The sequence below is a fragment of the Lathamus discolor genome, chromosome 13 (assembly GCF_037157495.1).
Source record: "Lathamus discolor isolate bLatDis1 chromosome 13, bLatDis1.hap1, whole genome shotgun sequence".
Taxonomy (NCBI): domain Eukaryota; kingdom Metazoa; phylum Chordata; class Aves; order Psittaciformes; family Psittacidae; genus Lathamus; species Lathamus discolor.
This window is the reverse complement of record NC_088896.1, coordinates 9,354,741-9,375,164: the sequence shown is the minus strand read 5'-3', so window position 1 is coordinate 9,375,164 and position 20,424 is coordinate 9,354,741. Positions and strand designations below refer to the sequence as shown.

The 20,424-nt window shown below is 43.5% G+C and overlaps 2 protein-coding genes, 1 long non-coding RNA gene and 1 other non-coding gene across 14 annotated transcripts in view; 1 reads left to right on the top strand and 3 right to left on the bottom strand.

The window, feature by feature from the left end:
- BPTF (bromodomain PHD finger transcription factor) overlaps nucleotides 1-8,004 on the top strand; it is a 53,116-nt gene extending 45,112 nt beyond the window's left edge. For 8 of the 11 annotated variants that reach the window (XM_065694199.1, XM_065694194.1, XM_065694200.1 and 5 more), the window contains 5 exons: nucleotides 1,052-1,225; nucleotides 2,074-2,266; nucleotides 3,219-3,303; nucleotides 5,081-5,267; nucleotides 7,088-8,004. In XM_065694199.1, coding sequence (XP_065550271.1) covers nucleotides 1,052-1,225; nucleotides 2,074-2,266; nucleotides 3,219-3,303; nucleotides 5,081-5,267; nucleotides 7,088-7,124 — 676 coding nt within the window. In that variant the 3' untranslated portion in view covers nucleotides 7,125-8,004. Of the gene's footprint in view, nucleotides 1-1,051; nucleotides 1,226-2,073; nucleotides 2,267-3,218; nucleotides 3,304-5,080; nucleotides 5,268-6,335; nucleotides 6,635-7,087 lie in introns of those variants that run through there. The other 3 variants (XM_065694201.1, XM_065694198.1, XM_065694193.1) reach the window with 2 other exon arrangements.
- Nucleotides 7,504-14,343, bottom strand: C13H17orf58 (chromosome 13 C17orf58 homolog). Its single transcript, XM_065694203.1, has 5 exons — nucleotides 14,060-14,343; nucleotides 13,873-13,953; nucleotides 12,127-12,318; nucleotides 11,321-11,591; nucleotides 7,504-8,198 (listed from the first exon to the last, which is right to left on the bottom strand). Exons 1-4 carry the CDS (start codon nucleotides 14,262-14,264, stop codon nucleotides 11,404-11,406), a joined length of 666 nt encoding a protein of 221 aa, XP_065550275.1. The 5' UTR covers nucleotides 14,265-14,343; the 3' UTR covers nucleotides 7,504-8,198; nucleotides 11,321-11,403.
- A 3,407-nt stretch (nucleotides 14,344-17,750) lies between these two features.
- LOC136021433 (uncharacterized) lies at nucleotides 17,751-18,888 on the bottom strand. The gene is made up of 2 exons (XR_010615773.1): nucleotides 17,929-18,888; nucleotides 17,751-17,833 (listed from the first exon to the last, which is right to left on the bottom strand). It is a non-coding gene; the product is annotated as an uncharacterized LOC136021433 (long non-coding RNA).
- On the bottom strand, nucleotides 18,794-18,866 carry TRNAR-CCG (transfer RNA arginine (anticodon CCG)). The gene has a single exon. It is a non-coding gene; the product is annotated as a tRNA-Arg (tRNA).
- Nucleotides 18,889-20,424: the final 1,536 nt, after the last annotated feature.

Sequence of the window (20,424 nt, the reverse complement as noted above, 5' to 3'; positions counted from 1 at the left end):
TGGGGTATGTGCTAGCTGCAGTCCTGTTGCTAGTACACAGTGTTGGTTGGTGGTGCTTGCAGACTGATGGACTAGGACAGCAGCATTTCCTACAGCAGCACATGGCAGTGGTCAGTGGTGTCCAGAAATCCAGGCAGATCAAGGTTCTGAGTCAGCTTGCTTTTGCTTAGGCAGAGAGAATGGATGTGCAACTTCGCCCATCTGGTTGATTGTCACTAGTCACAGGGATGTTTTGAGCTCTCCATACACAAAATGACAAACATCCTTGCATAATATTTTACAGTTTTGTCACGTCATTCTGTGCAAGGTCCCATTCACATGACTGTGTCCCTGGTTCCCTTCACTTCGTGTCATACCACATCTGGTTCCGTCACATAGCTGTGTCTGAGAGTAGTAGGCATTATTCTCTGAAGAGTGGTCCCCATTCCAATTTGTGGCAATTTTGAGCAGTTTAAGATCTGTTTTTCAGCAAGTTCCCCATCCCCAAAAACGAATTCAATTATGCCCATATCCTGACCCCATTTTCTTTCATATCATGTTATACCAATATGTATCCTACACATGGCTGGTATGCATGTTCTTCGTAGTGTACTTGTAACTCCTAGTTGGTGTTTGCGCTTTGCTTTTGTTTTTTAAATTAACTGAGAGCTACATTTTCAAATCTTAAGGAAACGTCTCAGTGGCTTTTGAGCTGCGGTTTTGAAAATGTCAATCTTTTCCTTTGGCCTTGTCTTTTTGTGCCTTTTACAGTTTTCCACACGCAGATTGGAGACAGACCTTTTTAGCCCAGTTTTGCTCAAAAGTCTGGTTACAAATTGCTGTGCATTTAAATGAACTGTCAATTTAAAATTGACCCATGCGACCTTACTGACAGTGTAGCTGCAGCGTGAGATGTTAGTCTGTAAGGATAGAATGCTAGGAAGCAGGGAAATCTGTGACAATTGAAGAAAGTAGGCCAGCAAAGACAGTGCATCAGAGGGAAATGCAGGGAAAAGTGCCATGCCATTTGAAATGACAATTACATTGTCATTTTCATTGTGAATACTTTTAGGTTCTATATTGGCTGTGATCTTTGTACTAACTGGTATCATGGAGAATGTGTTGGCATCACAGAAAAGGAGGCTAAGAAAATGGATGTGTACATCTGTAATGATTGTAAACGGGCACAAGAGGGCAGCAGTGAGGAATTGTACTGTATCTGCAGAACACCTTATGATGAGTCACAGTGAGTTCTGATAAGAACCTCTTATTTAATGTTTAGGTAGCAAACTGTGGTTACCTGTTCTTTGCAAAGAAAACCCAGAAGTTATTCTGCATATGTTGTATTCGTTTGTAATACAAATTGCTTTTCAGTAATTGTCTTCCTCTCCAAAATGTTTGTGTACAGTAAATGTTGAGGGAAAGGGAAGTTTTCAGGGTGGTCACAATGTGTTGGGTTTTAAATAAGTGCTTTTAATGGGGGTTGTTTTGGTTTTGCTTAACTTCTTTAACGAGGGATGGTTAGAAAGATTAAAAGACAAATGTATTTAGTGGATTTTGTTGTGCTTTAATCTGACCTGGATGAAAGCATCATTTTCGTATGGGGGTATATGGTTGGTATCCTTTACTGTAAGGCTGTGTGGCACAGAATGCTCCTTCTGTGTGCAGCTACAAGACTGAAGCTTCCATATGCAAAATGTTTGTACAGAGTGAAACGAGCCCTTGCTGTAGTCCAGTTTGTGCAAAACGTATCTTGAATCGGTTTGGATACTGGTTGGGTGAGAGTTCTGGCATTACCCTGTTCCTTCCAACTCCAAAGCAGAGGAATGACTTTTGATATCCTGATTGCTCGAAAGTGCCTAGTGTAAAATGTAGGAACTGATTTTGACGTGGTCCGTGATTTAGCCTGCTTGTAAATGCAAGAGCGGTTTGAATAGTGTAATTAGGATTTGTCTGTCTGAAAGATCATTTTACACTCGTATGTTTAATCGTGCCAAGTATCTTGCTTGTGTGCAGGGATTGCAGGTTTATGTATTTAAATGTAACCTTTAAATTCAGCGGATCAAGTCACTAACATTGCTTTTGATCTCACAGATTTTACATTGGCTGCGACCGATGTCAGAACTGGTATCATGGGCGCTGTGTTGGCATCTTACAAAGTGAGGCAGATCTCATTGATGAATATGTGTGTCCTCAATGTCAGTCCACAGAAGATGCCATGACTGTCCTCAGTCCACTAACTGATAAAGATTACGAAGGTTTAAGAAGAGTACTGCGGTCCTTACAGGTGAGAATAAGGATTGCAGCAAAGAGGAATGCTTTGGGGTACAGGACATCTCTGTGAGTCTTGGAGTCAGTTTTGATTTCTCGTAGCTTTGAGACTTCAAAAAAAGGGATATTTTTTGTGAGAAATGCCCCTGTGTCAGCTGCAAACTTGACGGGCATTATTGTGCTGGGGAATATTTACAACAGCTTATATAGCACTGCTTCTGAGTTAATGAAACTGAACAGTCTCTTCAGTGGAAGGCTCTTAGAGGAAGTGGGTTTACTTAGAATACCTAAAGAGGCAGAGTGGAAGCCCAGCTGCGCAGGATGTAGAAGGTACAATGTTCAGTTCTCACATTAGTTTTCTGTGATTTCTTATCTACACTTCTGTGCTTTAATCTCTGAGGTATCAGATTGCAGTGGTGTTCTCATGGAAAGTAAATGATGGCATCCTGATAGTAAGAATTACATCAATTACAACATTTCTCATTTACCAGTCACTCCCACATATGCCTTTTCTGCTGTAACTATGAAGAATTTTGGTAAAATAGTTGTGTGGTAACAGAAATCCTGTGTTTTGCATTACCTTGTATTTTGCAGACATTCATGAAAACAAATTAATTTAGAGCACTTGGAAGTGAAAGCAGTAGCTGACTTCTAGGTGTGAAGCGTCAGGCACACTCAGTAAATTCAGTACACGCTTTCCTGTGCAGCCAGGCCAGCACAGTGTCCTGTTCTGTCTGAATTTCACACTGTTTCCTGTTCTGAAGACCAACAGCTCCCATTGACGTTGAGCTTTAAGACTTTATTCAGTCATCAGATGAGCACTAGCTAGCTTTTCATATAATGCTGCACTAGTTCCTTAAATCCAACTCTAGATCCCAACAGATAAAGGTATAATGAAAATATTTAGCTACCAGATAGTGCTCCTTTAACTTAATGTTTTACACAATTGTATTTTGTTTTCCTGACAGGCTCACAAGATGGCATGGCCGTTCCTAGAACCAGTAGATCCCAATGATGCACCAGATTATTACGGTGTTATTAAAGAACCAATGGGTAAGTGTTTCTGGGTGAGTGGACTGATTGATATTTGAATATCAAATGAGTAACCTGCTGACTAGTTCCAGCCAAGGATCTTACAGACATGTTTTGCAGAACACACAGTTCCTGCAGATGAAACAATGTGATTTATCACTGAATTATTTAGAAGTTCATGAGGGTTGATAGAGTATCTGTATCTAGGCTGACTCCTTAACCCTAAATACTGCCAGTCTAACATGTGAAATTCAGGGGTGCAGTAGGATTGAATTCTTGGGTTTAAATTACTTTACTTCAAGAGGACAATTTTGCTGTGGTTTTCAATGCTTGGGGTTCTTCTGTCTTTGTGCATCAGTTCCTCCTATAATTTGTGGAGTATTTGCTCTGGAGTTGGAGGACGATGTGGTGCAAATACAGTTAAGTGATGGAGTTTAAAACTATCTTCATCTAACTTGATAGTATATTAAATTTCATATTGTATGTAATTTACCTTTAAGGCTGTATGAACAAGAATTGATTCAGATTTGTGTATCTGGGGGAAAGTGGAAGAGGAGATGCTGCAGCTTTACAGTGTTTAACTCTGACCTTACCAGGCCTTACCAGTTAGCTAGGAATAAGCTAGATAAACACTTAAATGTGAAACCTCTTGGGAATATCTACCTCCTGCCAGAAATGGTGTTGCTAAATATTATTCCTTTACACTCTCGGAACTGATACCTTTACGTATGTCTCAATGAGAACTGTATCATTTGAGCTTTCCCACCTACTCCTTGCTGAGCCTAGAAATAGGAAAGTTAAATTTAGTATCCTGGCAAAGTCAGAGCGTGTTGACTGAAAAGAATGTTTTGCTTAGAAATTGTGTCCTCCTCTGTTCCAAAGTTTTGGGTTGGGCTGTTATGAAAATGCTGAACAGCTCCTATTGCATCATTTATAAAGAAAGTTCAAATAATAATGTAATGAAGCATATGATGTTTGAATGAAGTAAACGAAAGTGCATTGAGTCCTATCTGGCTTAACCAGAGGGAAAACAGACTTGTAAATATCTGTAAAATACACTTGGTGGTCCAGACCCATCTACATTTGTTTTCACACATTGTAGCATTACTGGCATTTCAAAATAAGCACTTTAAGGGCATTTTCCAAGGGCAGATCACTGTTTTTCCAGCTAAAAGTGCCACTATACGTTTAGACAGCTATATTTATAACTGGCAGATCTTGTTCCTCTCCCTCATTTGCATTAAAATAGGACAATTACTGCTTACTTCACCATTCTGGTCCTGCTAATGTGTCTAGTTAGTAAGAATGAGAGCACTAGCATTTTGCATGATCCTGCACTTGAATCTCCTTCATCTGGGACATGATAATGTGCATATGCCCTTGAAAACTGATAATTCATTCAAAACAAGTCACGATCAGAAGGTTTAGAGAGCTCTTACATACACACATACAACTCTTGGTCTCAGTGAGGGCTGTCAATAAAGTACAAGTAACTGAATCCACATTGCCTGACCTTTCCCCCCCTCCTCCATTAATTTCTTCAGAAAAAGCAAATAACTCCTGCAGAAGACCCCAGTTTTCCAAGGTCATTTTGATACTTGCATTTCAATTCAGCTGCACTTAATGTACTCATGCATAAGTGTTTATTCTGAAGGAGACCTCATAGTGTCACCGCGTCACAAGCAGCAGTCCTGGAAAAGAAGCTAACTGATAGGTTTTGTTTCCCCCACACTCGACAACGTAAACTTGTGTTGAGGATGCCAACGTGTCATTTTAACCATCTTTGCTTTCTTTCAAGACCTTGCCACTATGGAGGAGAGGATCCTGAAGCGTTACTACAAGAAAGTCACGGAGTTTGTGGCAGATATGACCAAAATTTTTGATAACTGTCGTTACTACAATCCAAGTGACTCCCCTTTTTACCAATGTGCAGAAGTTCTCGAATCATTCTTTGTACAGAAACTAAAAGGATTTAAGGCAAGCAGGTAAGCTGAAGTGTTCCTGTTCACAAATGTCCTGTTGTCCCCTGCAATTTCCTCAATGCTTTTATAAGCTTACCTTGCATTGATGCAGGGATTTCTGTCTCCATGCACAGAAAACTGAATGGGGATAATTTCTGCTCAGGACCAATCCTGAGTTGTGATAATGTTCTGCTGTGCAGTAAATACTTTTCATTGCTAAAAAGAGACAATCCGTCCATGAAATTTATAGTCCAATGAGAGAAATTAAAATACTTTAGTTTTTACTACTTCTCAATGACTAAATTGAAATAGATGGAATAAGTAAGGTTTAAAGTAGGATATGGAAAACAAAGCACAATTCAAAATTGCTATTTAAAATTAAACTTTCTTTCTATTTTTTAACATTTTTCTATGGAAGGATGGGTGTAGATTTTTCCCTAACATACACATGCCTGAAAAAGAACATAAAACTCCACTACACGCTTTCCCATTGCTTGCCTGTTCTATCTAGTGGCACGTACATGGGAGTTGTACAGCACTAGTCGGATTCTAATGTGGTATTTACTACAGCTGTTCCTAAACCCCGCTTACTCCAAACTCTAACGGAATCCGCAGATTTCCCCTGGATCACTGCTGTATTCCAGCACAAGCCAGCTGTGACTGAGTCACAAATGTTGGATGCCTTTCAGCATTACTTGGAAACTGTATATGTAGTAGTTAACTATGTCCATCCAACTGTAGCAGTCAAAAACCATGGCAGAGTGCTAGTCTCAGGTACTAATACAGGGTTACATCCGTCTGTAATTAACGAAGTTGAAAGCTTCACTGCTTCTACACCCCTTGTTGTGAAGCTGTCTGGTTTTCTATGCACAATGAAGGCAGGGTTGGTAAGAAGTGATGAGTTCAAATCCGTCACTCCACCATTTTCCTTTCCCATTTATTACTGCATTCATGGTTTTAATCAGGTAGCTTTCACCTCATGTTTCTGTCACGTTGTTTTAGCTGGTTACACAGCACCCACTACCTTCATTGCTGCATCTGATTTGTTATTGTTTTTCATTTATACCATCCGTGTTCTTTCTTTTCTTGCAGATTGTGATATCTTTAGTCTGAACTTTTTAACTGGAATCAAAACTGGATGTTGGGGTCACTTTCTTTTCTTGCCCAATTCAATGACGTTAAAACTGCCCTAAAAATCCAGATCATTTGTCTAAAAAAGTAAATGCTGTTGGGTTTTTGTTACCAGCAGTCATACTGGTGAGCAGAACTGTATTCACAAAAACTAATGTCCCATTCCTCAAATACTGTATTGAGAAAAGTGGAAAATTCATCTTGAAACCATGTATTTCATTGTTTTATTTTCGGTCACTAATAAAACTGTGAATGTCCAAGAGGAGTTTTGCTGAGCTCTGATTAGCAAAGATGTGATTTTTAACAGGTCTCTTCAGTTCTTTCTATTAAGTTAATCCAAAGACTTCCTGAATAAATTTAAACAAAGAATACATTATTATAAATATTCCCAATTAGCAATGGGCTTTTTGCTTTCCCTTTTGATGAACTGCTATTATGTGAATATGAGAGGAAAACTGGTTTCAGGCATTTTGGAGTATTCCAAAACTGCATGTTACAGGTACTTAAATAGTTGTATACTGGAGGAGAAATTGTACTTAAAATTCAGAGAGAACTATTTGCAGTGTTCCCTTTTTTCTGAAGGGGAAAAAACTAAATGGAAGCAGCACGGTGGTAATTCCCTCATTGTGCTGTGCCCGTGGTGACACCTTGCAGCAACTGTGTTCTCCAAAACGAAGAGTGCTTAATTCTTCGCTTTCTTCTGCATTCTGCAGGTCCCATAACAACAAACTGCAGTCTACAGCTTCTTAGAGTTCAGCGTGTTTAACCTAACACACCCGAGCAAGAATCTGGTTGTCTGAAAGGTTTTAATTAAGAAGCCAGATGTTTTTAGTCAGGTTATCCTGACGAGACTTGATGTAAACTGCGTTTTTATTGGTCACAACAGTCAGATTATATTCTCGGCTTATTTTGTCCAAAGGACAAAGATAAAAATCAGCAGCACCACTTTCTTGTCAAGATCAAATTGTTGTACTATTGTGGCAGAAGCAGGAAAACTTGGTTTTGTTGAAGGAGAGAGAGAAAGAGAGCAAGAAAAAAAAGATACAGTAAATGGGGTCACGTTTAACTCCATGGAAATGCCACGTCTGTTCTTCAGTGAAGAAGCTGGTTTAAAGTCCACACAGAAAACTTTGACTGTATTTATTTATTGTTGCAAAAAAGACGCTTTTTTATTGCTGCCCTCATTTGTCAGCTAATTATTTTTTCTTATAAAATCCAGCCCCGGTTACATGTAATCCATTCTGTATCTTAACATGATTCCTGTAGGTAAAAGTACAAGAAGACCTCTAGATGTCTTTTCTTTCTATGAAAGGAGCTGCTATGTACACATGTGCACACACACAGAACTGGGAATCAACAAGGAGTTTATCGTTCATGGTAGATAAAAACAATTAAGCTTGCATAAAAGTTGGGCTGAGTGGTCATGGACTACAGACTCTGTTGCCTTGAATATAACAGTACAATTTGTCATTTACTCTGCACCAGACTGAAATGAGTAAAATCTATTTGAAGGTATCTTGTTTGTAAACATTTGTCAGATTCTAATTTTTTTTTCTTTTGTATTAAAATTCAAAATATGGATGTATATGAAACAAAATAAATGGAGATCATTGTTCTCCCCACAGACGTAGGTGTCTTTGCGTGTGCACTAATACGTTTGTAACGCTTCGGGGGTCTGTTCGGAAGTGTAGACACTGCGAAGTGGTAGGGGTGGGGGTGACCAGGGAGATCTTGACTTTATTCCGCTCCAAGCGGAGCGTTTACTACGTCGCATTCCAAAGCAGCTGTCATCCCTCTGGCAGATTTCTAGTGGTGCCGAAATTCCTGTAACAGATCACATGGTAGGAAGTACTTTGTGAAATGCCACTGCCCACCGCTGCACTGGTGGTGCTTTGCCAAGCGCTGTAGGAGCATGAAGCACCACGTGTAATTGTATCTCCTTCGGGGCTGCTCCACTGCTTCCTGTGCGAGGAGTGCTGCTGAGAGGGGCAGAGGGAAGGCAGCACAAGATGCAAACTGCTGCTGATGTTGCTTTTTCCTTCCCACCTATTGCTTTCACGTTGCGTCTGTCACTGACCTGCGCATTTGACCTGTCTGTAGTCACCAGCCACGGTTTATATGAGGCTCTTGGACCATTCGACTATCTTTTGCACTAATTCACAGCTGACTTCAGTTCTACAGTGACCTGGGATTTGCCTGATTTATGGATAAGCTCCTTTTGGGTTTAACCTCACACCTTGCTATGCAAGAACCTTTTCTGTTACCTTTCTTAAAAAGACATTGCTACTGACCACACTTTCTTACACTTCCAGGCTCAGGTGTACAGGTTCTTCTGGGTAATTTTATCTACTAAAAACCCGCGTGTTTTTGTACATACAAATGTTGTCATTTAACCTCTGTGTGGAAATGAAAACTAACTGTTCAATGTGAAAACAAGAATCCATTTATGCTTCCTGGAGTTAAAGAAGAGTAGTTGCATTTAGGCTCTGTTGTCCTTTGGCGTTTTAACAGAAATGCTGCATATTGTACGCATTGTGGGTTTAATGCAACAAGGGGAATTCTCCACTTTGAACAGCATTTGAACATAACCCTGCATCTCATCAGAACATCACGGTATTTCTGTACTATTTATTCATCTATAAATCTCTATTACATGATTTGAAACTTTCCTACCTGTAGGCATTAAATGGCTGTTTTTAACAAATTGTGGCAAACTGAAGAGTACTTTTTTGTACCTTATAGGACACGTCATCCTAGACAAATAAAGTGATGTGTTTGACATGGATTTGGTGGCATTTCTAATGAAACATTTGGTAACGATATCGTATATAGGTCTTGGCTTTGCCAGATGATGTATAGCTTCCAGTGAATCAGGTTGATGAGAGAAATAATCCATACATACAATGTAATTGTGCCAAGAGCCTGGTTTTAGTGTTTTCAATTGCCAGTGAGTGGAGGTACATTTCTTGATTTATTAATGATGATCTTTGATAGTGGTGTCACTGAAAATACATCGTTTGTCATTAATAGCCACTTCCCTAAAAGCATGGTAAGTTCCAAAGTTTTGTCATCTCTGTTCTGTAATGCTCCTCTTTGTACTGTTATGAATTACTGCAACAATTGTTTCAAAATGGTCACGTACATAACACAGATTGTGATAATATGAACTATTCCAGCTTGGTTTTTTGCTTATTGGATAGTGGTGCAGACGTGTGTCAGTTACTGGCATTTTACTGAGGATTTGGATGTCATTAGCCCTGATCTCCTATTTATCTCTTCCAAGAGACAATCAAAATGAGATACAGCCGTGGATGTTATTCTTGTACCCACGCTTTGCCTGTTTTAGATTACAATAATGTCTCGGGGGTGGGGAGTGGTGCTTAATGGCTGTTCAGGGCAAAGGGATGTCTGTAGGACTCGCCGGTTAGTCCCTGGACTGCAGTGGAAAACAGAAACAGAGAAACTTGAGATGCGCACATAACCCTTCCTTCTCCTGTCCCTCCCAGTCCACTCCAGCGCTTTGATTCACTGCCAGGGACAGTTGTTCTGCCAAACAGAGCCCCCTCAAAGTCTCTCAGGAAAATTCCATCTACGTACACTGCGCGCCATGCAAAATCTTTCGTGTAACAAAAGTGAGAGTGTATTTTTTGGATAGACACAAGCTACAAGTAAGTTTCTGTCCTACAGTAACAGCTTTTTGGGTCCCAAAATCTGTAGTGCTTGCTCTTGGTATTTGGCTCGTATAGAAACACAGTGTGACGTGTCATGCATGCAGTGCTCCATAGCTTTGCAGCGATGCTAAATCAAGCTGCAGATGTGTACTAACAGGTAGAATTGTTAGAGCTACCTTTGCTTCAAAACAGAAAATGCTTGTAGAAGAAAATGCTTCCTCTTTGAGGTCACATCATATATAGCATTATTTGGTTAGGGTTTGTTTTAGCTAGACTGCATTTTCCCATTTTTATATATAAATACATATCTCAGAATCTCTAGCCAACTTGCGAAGTGAGGAGATGCCTTTGTTTAATATCATTACATAAACTTTTTGGATCTTCCAGAACCCCAAGAACATCTTACTAGTTTCTTTTAAAGACTTCCCTATTTGTGAATACTGACTCTTGGGACAGCAAACGTCAAGATCCCCATTGCAGTGGCTTCATAGATTCTAACATCCCTCCATGTTAAAGGCACTAAAAGATTGTATCTTTGATTCAAAACATAACTTTACTGACATGAAAGTACAAACTCAGCAATACTTCTCATGGGAAAAGGACATTCAGTGCATGGTTCTAGGACTGAGCTTTTAAGGAACTGACAGCGTAACCAGGCGTGCAGTTGTGCTCATTTTGCTTTCCTTGGCGTGAACTAGCGCTGTTAATTGTAAGCCTAATTGGGCATTTGTGTTGGGCAGTTACTTGATTTGCTTTCAGTTAGTGTATTCATACAGTTACATAGCTATTTTGTATGCTTCATGTGAAAATCCAGCTCTGAAGAACTAATGTGGGGTTTACAAGTAGCATGGACATATTTAGGGATACCAAAACAATACAAGTGGTACTTTGTTTTGTTGGTTTCTTCTGGCTCAAATGCTTGTAATACTTCAGGCAGAGTTGTGTGAAAACACTGTGGACATCCTCCACAGCTAAAGGTGTGGTATCATGTAACATTTGTTCAAGGTTAAGCGTTTCAAAGTGCAGTTACTTCTGGTGTACCCCCAGAATTTTACTTTACAATTCCTACAGATTATTTAGGGGTATGTTAGAGTGGGGGAGGCAGTAACAACCTGTGTCTCCGAAAACAGATGGAGCAAATTAATGTTTTCTAAATGGAGCTTTGTGCTAAACTTCACAATATATGGGTACCCAGTCAAGATATTCCATTAGTGTCTGCTAAAGCACAAGAGCAAGCATCCCATCACAACCAGCTTCATACATAAGGATAACTACCTTCTGCTGTTGCTAAACCACGGCCTGGTTTATTCTGGTTGGTGAATTCTGCTGCTGCCTGTCAGAGGGATGTTACTGAAACCTTATCTGCACTTGGTGTGAGCCGCCAGCACCTTGCGGTTCCTCTTCCTGTTGAATCTCTTCACGTAGCTGCTGCCGCTCCGAAGCAAACCATCCCCTGGGCTCAGGCGCCCTCGCAGGAAAGGCAGCAGGTCTGCAGAGATCTGTCGTCTCTTGTGGTAGATCTGACCCATCACAATGTATCTGCTGCCTGCAAAACAAACGAGACTTCTGTGGCCTGGAGAAAGCATGGATTCATTCACTGGACTGGTGCTAAGGGCAGCAGATTTAGGAATAGATGTAAAGTTGTACCCTGCAGAAATAGATCCTGGGTGTGTGGCTTAGGACAGCGGCACCCTGAACATCAGCGCGGGTTGTGCCTGCATGGAAATAATGATTTGCTGTCTTGTACTGCAACTAGAAGCATTTAGGGGAAAATACTGGTATTTGGTAAACTTGCATTTAGGAGGAAAACTGGGCTACTTAGGTGTCAATCCTGAAATCTCTTGCAATCATTTTGCAACTGGATAGAGCTAAGAAAGGACTCTGCTGTTAACCTGACTTCTTCACGCAGCTGCTTCTCTTCTGAAAGTTTAGAAGGCAAAAATGCCCTCCAGTGTAAGAGTAAATACTTTTTCTTCCCAAATTTTCAGAACAAGCTAGGTTAAGCCTATTAAACTAGGGCAGGCTCAAACTGCCCTGCATGCAGGAGGAATAGTGCAATAGATTTAGCTGGAATTATTTACCAATTTTCAAGTCCAGACATGGTTTACTGCAGTTGAAAGTATCCACAACTAGAATGTGAACTCGAAAGAAGAAGGCATCAGGAGTAGTATAGAGGCGACTCATCTTGTACAGTCCATCGTTGTTTACCAAAAGTGTGATCAGGTGGATGCCATTCCCCAGTTTTTCCATGTTATAAACAATCCCGTTCACTGCTGGTTTGAAGAAGGGGGGGGGAAAAAGGAAGCATCAGATTATGTATCTTGGTGGTAACTCAGGGCATATGTGAAGGCTGTCATTTAAAACGCTGTGAAGTGTCAGGAATTCTCTGGCTCAGTAGTGGGCAGTCTTGAAAGCAGGAGTTGCTTCAAATCAGCCCATTTGGTGAGATCATCACCTTAGTTCTTGGTGAGTTACTAACCTTGTGCTTTACAGGTCTGAGATGTTTCTTAGTGGAGTTTATAAGATGTTTCAAAGGAAGTGATGTTTCTAGTACTGTTTTCCATACAAAAATTGGATGTATTTACCTAACAAAGTAAAATATTCAAATTTAAAATTCAACGACCTGCTAATTAAACACTTTACCTTTTGAAAGAACAGGCCCTTGTCATACCAGGAGGCCAGGGCACCAAGCAGGCCATGTTCTACCTTCAATCACATCATGCTCTCCGCCCAGTTTCTGGTTTTGACAAGTGCTGAGCTGACTACAGGAGTCAGAAAACAACAAACGTGTTAGGCAGGTAAGGCACACAGGGCTTCTTGTGTTACACCTGCCTCACTGGGCAGGAGCTTCAGTCATGTTTACTCTTTAATCTGCACTGTAAATGTAAGGAAATTAAAAGCTCCTTCTGATCACTCCAGTGACATCATGGCTGACCTGTATTTTTCCTACCTGTCCTTCTCAGTTTAAGAGACATGAGACAGCCATGTGTTAAAGGCTAAATACACACAGATCAGGTCACTGGCAGACCTATGTTTGACAGGAATGCATGAGAGTGGTAAAAATACAGAATGTAGCAGTTGTAGATAGCACTTCCTGACTTCTCCATTTAGGGAAAACAGATGTCCCATAGCGTGTTTATATTCTACAAATGGAAACATCTGTTACCACTAGGCATGTATTCTGCTTATCTCTTAAAATGCTGTGAGAAAAAGGTTGGTATCTCTTTCACAACTTCGGAAGCACAAGGCAAGATTTCAGTCATAAAATGCTGCTTCTTACACAGTACAGCAATGCCAGGCTATTTTCTATCATCTTCAGCTACATCAACTTGGACACAAGGACTACAAGGACTAAAGACATGGAATCCTAAGGAACTTTAAGGCGGATCCTTTATACAGAGAGGATCGCAGTTTTATTTTTATTTGGTTTACCATTTTATTGTCATTTGAAACTTCAGCCCCCAAAACCACAAACTCATTCTCAATAGTAAGAGGTAAGTAACATGGCTACAATGCTTAGAGTATCTAAAGCAATTGGTCTTTTTAGTTCTGTTGACCAGCAGCAGGAACACTGTCTTCCTCCTGGGAGTGGAAAGGGAGGAAACACTAAAAAGAGCAATACTAGTCTAAGGTGGGGAAAGGGCAGTATAAGACTGTGTTTGTCTTAGTACATCTGCAAAGAGCTGTGATGGGTCCTTTCAGTGTACTTAGTCATTATTTAACAGTCAGTGAAACAGTGTCTTAAAAGCAGAAGGGAAATGTCAGCAATAGATGAACAAAGATGGCCTGTGTTTTGTTCTGTGTGGTTCGTGGAGGACACAACTTACCAAATTCACTCGTGCAGTAGGCCTCCACTTCATCTCTCTCTTTCCTGCACTCAGTCAGACATGCCTTCTCCTTATCACCATCTAGAACAGGCACACAGGCTGAGGGACAGGGTATTTCATCCAAATTATGCCCCCCAACCTTCATAAAGTTCACAATATCCCTTGCCAAAGCACTCTATCCTCTTACCTTTCTTTAGTGCACTGAGGTGGTACAGCAAGCTGGATGACTGACGGTTGGTGACCCAGGAGGGTCTGGTGATCTTTTGGAAGGGATCGGTATGTTCGTAGGGGATTATCTTGCCTGGTCGGTTGAAGTGATCCAATGCATTAGGATCACCTGCTTCCACCGCTCCAGAGTCTGGAAAGAGATGAGCCTCCACTAAGGATGTCATCTTGTGATAGGAAGACGCTGCATGGTGGAAGTGAGCCGAGACACTGTTGGCAGCCTCAGCCAGCCGCCTGTCTGCGTGCTTTCTGTTGGCATGGTTGAAGTCAAAGGAGGCAGGAGCAGGCCCCTCAGTCGTGCTCTCCAGTGGCAGGGCCCTTCCATACTGCAGGAGGTGTTTCCTCAGCCCTGTGCTGTTCTCTAGAGCAGGTTTGGTGCGTTTCTTTTTCTCTGAGGAGAGGAAAGTGATTTCAGGAGGTTTTGGCCGCTGCAGGTCAGCAGGAGGCAGGAACCAGTGTTCTGTGTGGTTCTCTCTGCTGCTCCTGCTGCTGCTGCTGCTGCCCCAGGCTGGCAGTTTGATGTGGCCTGGTGCAGTGCCTGCTGAGCTATAAGCATCTTTGCTGAGAGTCTGATGTTGTTTCTCAGCATAGGGCAGGGATCCTACACACACAAAAAAAAAAATGGAGACAGAGAATTAGCACTTTAAATTTTCTCTTCTGTGTGCTTGTGAATGGGAAGTGCCTGGCAGATTGGAGGCTCTTAGTCTGTAAGTGAGACCTTCAACAATAAGACTATGTAATTGATAAATAGTTCAACAGATGATAAAATATAGTAGAGCTCCTTGTTGTTCTGTGCTCAGAAATGGAAGGCCCAGCACAGAGAATGCAGCTGCACGAGCAAAACACAGATTTGCATTTTTACTTTATTATTGTTGCAAATTAAAAACAAACCCTTTTCTCAAAAGCCTGAATCTCCAGGGAGCATCTGAGGAAACAAGGTTCACATTGCCATTTGGGATGCTTGTTTAAAAGACCATGACAACAGAACTATTTGGTTTTCCCATCCATGGGATGCCTTATTGACAATGTCATCTGGTCTCTTCAATGGCTTTGAACAATACTGAAAAGATCTTTATCCACAGTTTTGGATCTCTGACATTTCCACTACGGAGCTGTGCAGTATAGCAGTACTGGTAGCTAGGCTATTGCTGCTGAGTAACCATTATTGCAAGGCTTTTCTTAAGTTGAGAGGACAAGGGTTGAGAAAGAGAGGAAGTGTCTGTGAATCTAGTGAAAGACAGAAAGGCTTAATGACACTGTTCACACAAGCTGGGCAGTCACCTAGGCCTTCATTTATACCTTCACCTTGATCACTTGGATCTCACAAAGCAAAATGACCTTCCACCTAGCCTGGGAAGAGAGAAATTCCCTCTTGCAGTTCATTTTCCTTTTACTTCAGTCCTCCACTGCATGCCTTTAGTTAGCCAGAGAGTTTTAAAACCATTCACCCACACACAGCCGCTGTCTGGGTGTTCACTGTCTGTGGTTAACATCATGTGGGAGGCTGATCCTAACTCCTTATGTGAAAAGAGATATTTGACATACACAGATGAACAACGTCCTGGTTTATCTTCTATAACTGATTCAACTGCTGACCTTGCCACTTCTCCCCCTTTGCTCTCACCAGCTGCTGTCATGGGAAAGATTCTCTGATATCTGGGCTGGCCACACATAAAGTCAAAAGAATGTTCATGAAGAACGGGGTGGAAGAAGTCCAAGCTAAAGAAAGCAATAGGCAAGGGTGTTTTGGAGATGGTTCAATATGAAGCTGTGATCTCTGAACAGGTGTTTTGGATTTGGTGTTATCAGTATACTTCTCTACCAGTTTATCATGCCTTCTCATATGATCATAGAATAGTTAGGGTTGGAAAGGACCTTAAGATCATCTAGTTCCAACCCTTCTGCCATAGAGTGTAACAAGAAATAGTTCATTTTTCTCTATTCAGTCTATTCAGAACCTTGAGGATCATTCTCATATACCAGCATACTCCTGTATAGCTCTTGCAACCTAAGTAATATAACTGCAACATAATCAGCTCTTTCCCACTGGAATAGATGGATATTTCTATTCTGCCAATGTGGTACTTAACTAATCTGTTTAGGACAGCTTGCTGCAGACATACATAAGCACAGAGCATGTAGAAATAAATTAGAAACCTGGAGTTTACAGGTGAGGTGAAGGAAGCTTAAAAGGGAAAAGTCAAATACACATAAAAATCCCAGAAGCAGAAGCAAGTCAAACTCCAGCTGCTGACTGATGGCTAGCAGGCTTCATGGCACTGGCTGCCCGCCTGCTTTTGGCAGGTGCTCTTAATTCTTTCAAACACAAATCAAACATTGCAATTTACACTCCCACCCCACAAACGTGTTGAAATGTTTCTCTCTTGAGCCCTTACCTGATTACTTCTACCACTTGCTGAAAAGACCACAGCTATAGAGGGCTGCTTGGGCAAGAAATGTAGTAACGTGTTCAGCCTTCCCTGATCCCAAAGGCAAATATGCCCCAGCCCTGCTTCGAATGCTAACAGACTTACCGGCCAAGGAGCTGGATGATGATCTAATGGCAAAGCAGAGGAGCCAGAACACTTTGGTTGTCATTTTGAAGTAAAGATTTTCCAGACTCCAAATGAACTGGAGTCTTTTATGCCCTTCCCCCGATTCATGCTAATGAGAGGCAGCCTTAGGGGAAACAGGAATCACTCACTGGACAACCCACTGGAGCAAAACCAAGCTGCTGCCTCCCTGCTAGCCTCCCACTGCCCCTGCCTAGGACATCCCCTTTCCCATAGACACACCACTCCATACCGCCTGCAGTCACCTGTATCTCTGGGAATAACATATGGATGGATGTTTTTAGCAGCAGATTTTTATCTGCTTCCTTTGGCATTTTGTAAAGGGAATCATACAGAACAAATACAGTTTTACTGGATATGGAGAACTACATTATGAGGTGGAATTAAGAGATGCTGGAATGTGCATCACCTCTGCTATTCAGTGTATGTAAAAGGTGTGCATTACAATGGAACCGATTCAGGAATTTCTGGCCACCTCCAATTATGCAGCTGGTAATGTCTTTTAGTTCAAGGAACCAGTTGCAGTGATTCCATTCAGCCTGGAAAATGCATTAGTTGCTGTCCAGTCCAAGGGAAAGCTCTGCTGACCCCAGACACAGCTTTATTTTTAAATCCGTATTTGCTAACATAAAGAATTTGGCAAATTTTCACACTCCAAGCCACCCCTGATTTGGATTACTGAATTAAGTAGGCTTATTTCTGTGCTCCCAGTTGAAATAGGTGACCTTATTGCTGGAAAAGATGTCCATTCTGACAGTTTATCTCACTAGCTGCTAATGGATGTCATGAAAGTTGTGAAGTCATTCATGCCTTTAGGTGCAATGAACAATTTAAAACCCACATAAAAGCACTATATCCCAGCTTTGAAGCCACCAGCAGAAAACCTACCCCTCACTAATGCCTGCGTCATGTGGCCCTGCTTAAACGCTGTTTGTTTTGTGCTGCTTTAATTAAGCAGTATAATAGAATTCTTAAAAAGTTCAGGGCTTTTCCTCAAGCAGCTATGCGGGAAAATACAGAAAATGAGCCAGAATGGTGTGCAAAATAGGTGAAATTTTAACACGTCTGTTACTCGGTGTGTTATGATTCTATTGCAGCCTTTATTGAGCCTTATTTTCTTCTGTTATTTTGAACATGTTCATTCCAGAAGTATCCCAAGACAGCTGTTATGGAAATAGGAATCGAAAGTAAGGATGAGGGAGAGGTGAGCTCGTGTGTTCCTGCTGTCCCTCACCTCCCGCTCAACCAGTCCGTGTACCTGTGTACCTGCAGCAAGGGAGAGCTGTCAGGAGTGTGAGAGGCTCGCTGCTGAGGGCTGTGCTGAGGGTGGATGGATGGATGGACGGACGGACACGTCAATGTCCTGAACGCCTGTGCTCCAGGGAGTTTTCTGTTCAAATTAGCTGGTAGTGTAATCGAATACGTTCATGTATGGCTGTGCCTGTTAATGAGTTTCTCCAGACTGTACTTGGGCAGCATCCTGTTTAAAGGGACAGCAGTGGTGTTTGGGGTATTTCTACTCCTCAAGAAGCTACAGGTCCGCCGGCAGCAGTGGAGAGGCGGAAGTTCTGCAGACAGGATTCCCTGGGTGAGGAAAACCGGGACCGACGGCACAATGGCCGTGTCCAGGAGGCTGCGGGCAGCTCTGCTGGCAGCCGGAGCTCTCCAGGATCCGGCTCCCCCGCGCTTTTACCTCAGCGGCTGTGGAGGGCCCGCGGCGGGACACGGCCCAGCCCGCCCTCAGGCCCGCCCGCCGGGGACACTCATCCTCCCCGCTGCCCCGACCGCCTGACGCCTCACCCTCCCGCCGCAGCCGGGCATACGCTATCCACGGCCGCAGTACCCCTCGGGAAGGAGGAAGGCGGCGGCACCAGGCTCCGTGGCGCCGGGGAACGGCCGCGGTGCCGGCGGGCAGGGCAGGCGTCCCGCTGACAGGGCGGCGGTCGCGGCGGCCGCAGGAGGGCGCGGCTGAGGGAATCTGAGGCAGCGCCGGGCTCCTGGCTTCGCTCCGAGGCTTCCCCACCGGCCTCGGCCTCGGGTAAAAGTGTTAGAGAAGATACTCATCGCGCGCCCGCTCATCCTCTGCGCTGAATCTACCGCAGCGCCGCAAAACATCTGCGGCACGACCCAGATGGGACTCGAACCCACAATCCCCAGCTCCGGAGGCTGATGCCTTATCCATTAGGCCACTGGGTCACCCAGCAAAAGCTGCAAGCGCTGCTTGGTAAGAGCCCCGCCCGGCGGCGCTGGCTCCGCCCTTCAGCGGGCTTCCACGTTCCACCTGCTCGTGAGCGGGAAGCCCCGCCCACCTGTCCTTTTACCAAAGTCCCGCCTCTAGGCTCTCCCTCCTTGCAGCCCATTGGGCAGAGCGACCCTTTCGCCACGCCTCCTTGCAGCCCATTGGTCAGAGAGCTGCCCTTCCTCCACGAGCCTCGTGGCCCCGCCTGTTAGCGGCGCGCGAGCCTGGGCCGAGCCTGCAGGGGCTGGGCTCGCGCCGTCAGCCCCGCCCCGCCCCGCCTCCCGCGCGCGCGGGCCGTTGGCTCCCTCAGCGCGGCGCGAGGGCGGTGTCCTGCGCGCGTGCTCGCCTCAGCAGAGCCGCGCCGGGTCCGCGGCTCCTCAGCGGCAGCTTAGCCTCGGTGGGGCCGTTCGCACCCACCTCGTTGTCGCTTTACTGCACTGATAACAGCCTTTCCAGCTGTGGCACCTCACACCCCAGACCATGTGCACCTCATATCGGCCCACAGACACCTCGAGTTTCCAGATCGGGGACAGCTCCCTCCCTGCCCTGGAACACCCATCCCAGGGCCCTCCTTCCCTCAGGTTCGCTGCTCCGGACCGCAGATTTTCCAGACATTTATGGACTTCCTTCACAGCGGCCCTTCGATCCTTCTGTACAGCAGGTGTTTTACCTCAGTTTCTACTCTTGAGCTGCCTTTTTCCTTTCAAACTAGGCCTTTTCAGTATCTCTACTTCTGACGTACTTTCTTGACTTCCCTGCTCTTGCTTAAATGTTTTTGTGATTTTTATTTCATTTTTACAAAACTCAGAACTTTAAGGCCCAAAACCAGCAATGTAAAAAGACTTTGACAATTCTTCCTCTCTGCGTGCGTCTTTGTCAGCCTCTGCGTGCATCTGCAGATCAGCATAAACGGTTTAATACAGTGTTTTACCACACAAGTGTCAATGTGCATCTCTGACACTTCTCTGTCCGTTACGGACGGTGAAATGGCGGTTCCTGACAGAGTCATGTTTTCCCCCAGGTTTTATGGTTTGAATTTTGTCTGTGAGACAGGGTGTTCTTTTGTATTCCATCCCTTGGAATTGGGAAGCAACCCCAGATCTGCAGATTTTCTGGGCATGACACAAGGGCGGGTATAGGGCTTTTTCGTTGTTCAGATTTATTTTTAGATCTGTTTAGCGAAGGATTTAGTTTCGATCCGCCCTGATCGCTCTTGAATTGCCTTCGGTTGCAATCTTAAGTTAAATTCTTATGCACCACATTTATGGAGACAAGGGCGGGGGAGGGGGCTCAAGGAAAGCCTGAGGTGACCTGATGGTTGCTGAGGTAGAAATTGGGCTGTATGTGAGGAAACGGCACGCTAACGCCGCAAACCCCTCAAAAGCGTGAAAACTTCCCTGTTCGCACCCATCCAGCAGTGCAGCACCCCCCGACCGACCGGTTCTCGGTCCCTGGTGCCCCCCCACCCCAGGACTCCCGGCTGTAGGTCCCCGGTACTCGCTCAGCACCGGGCCC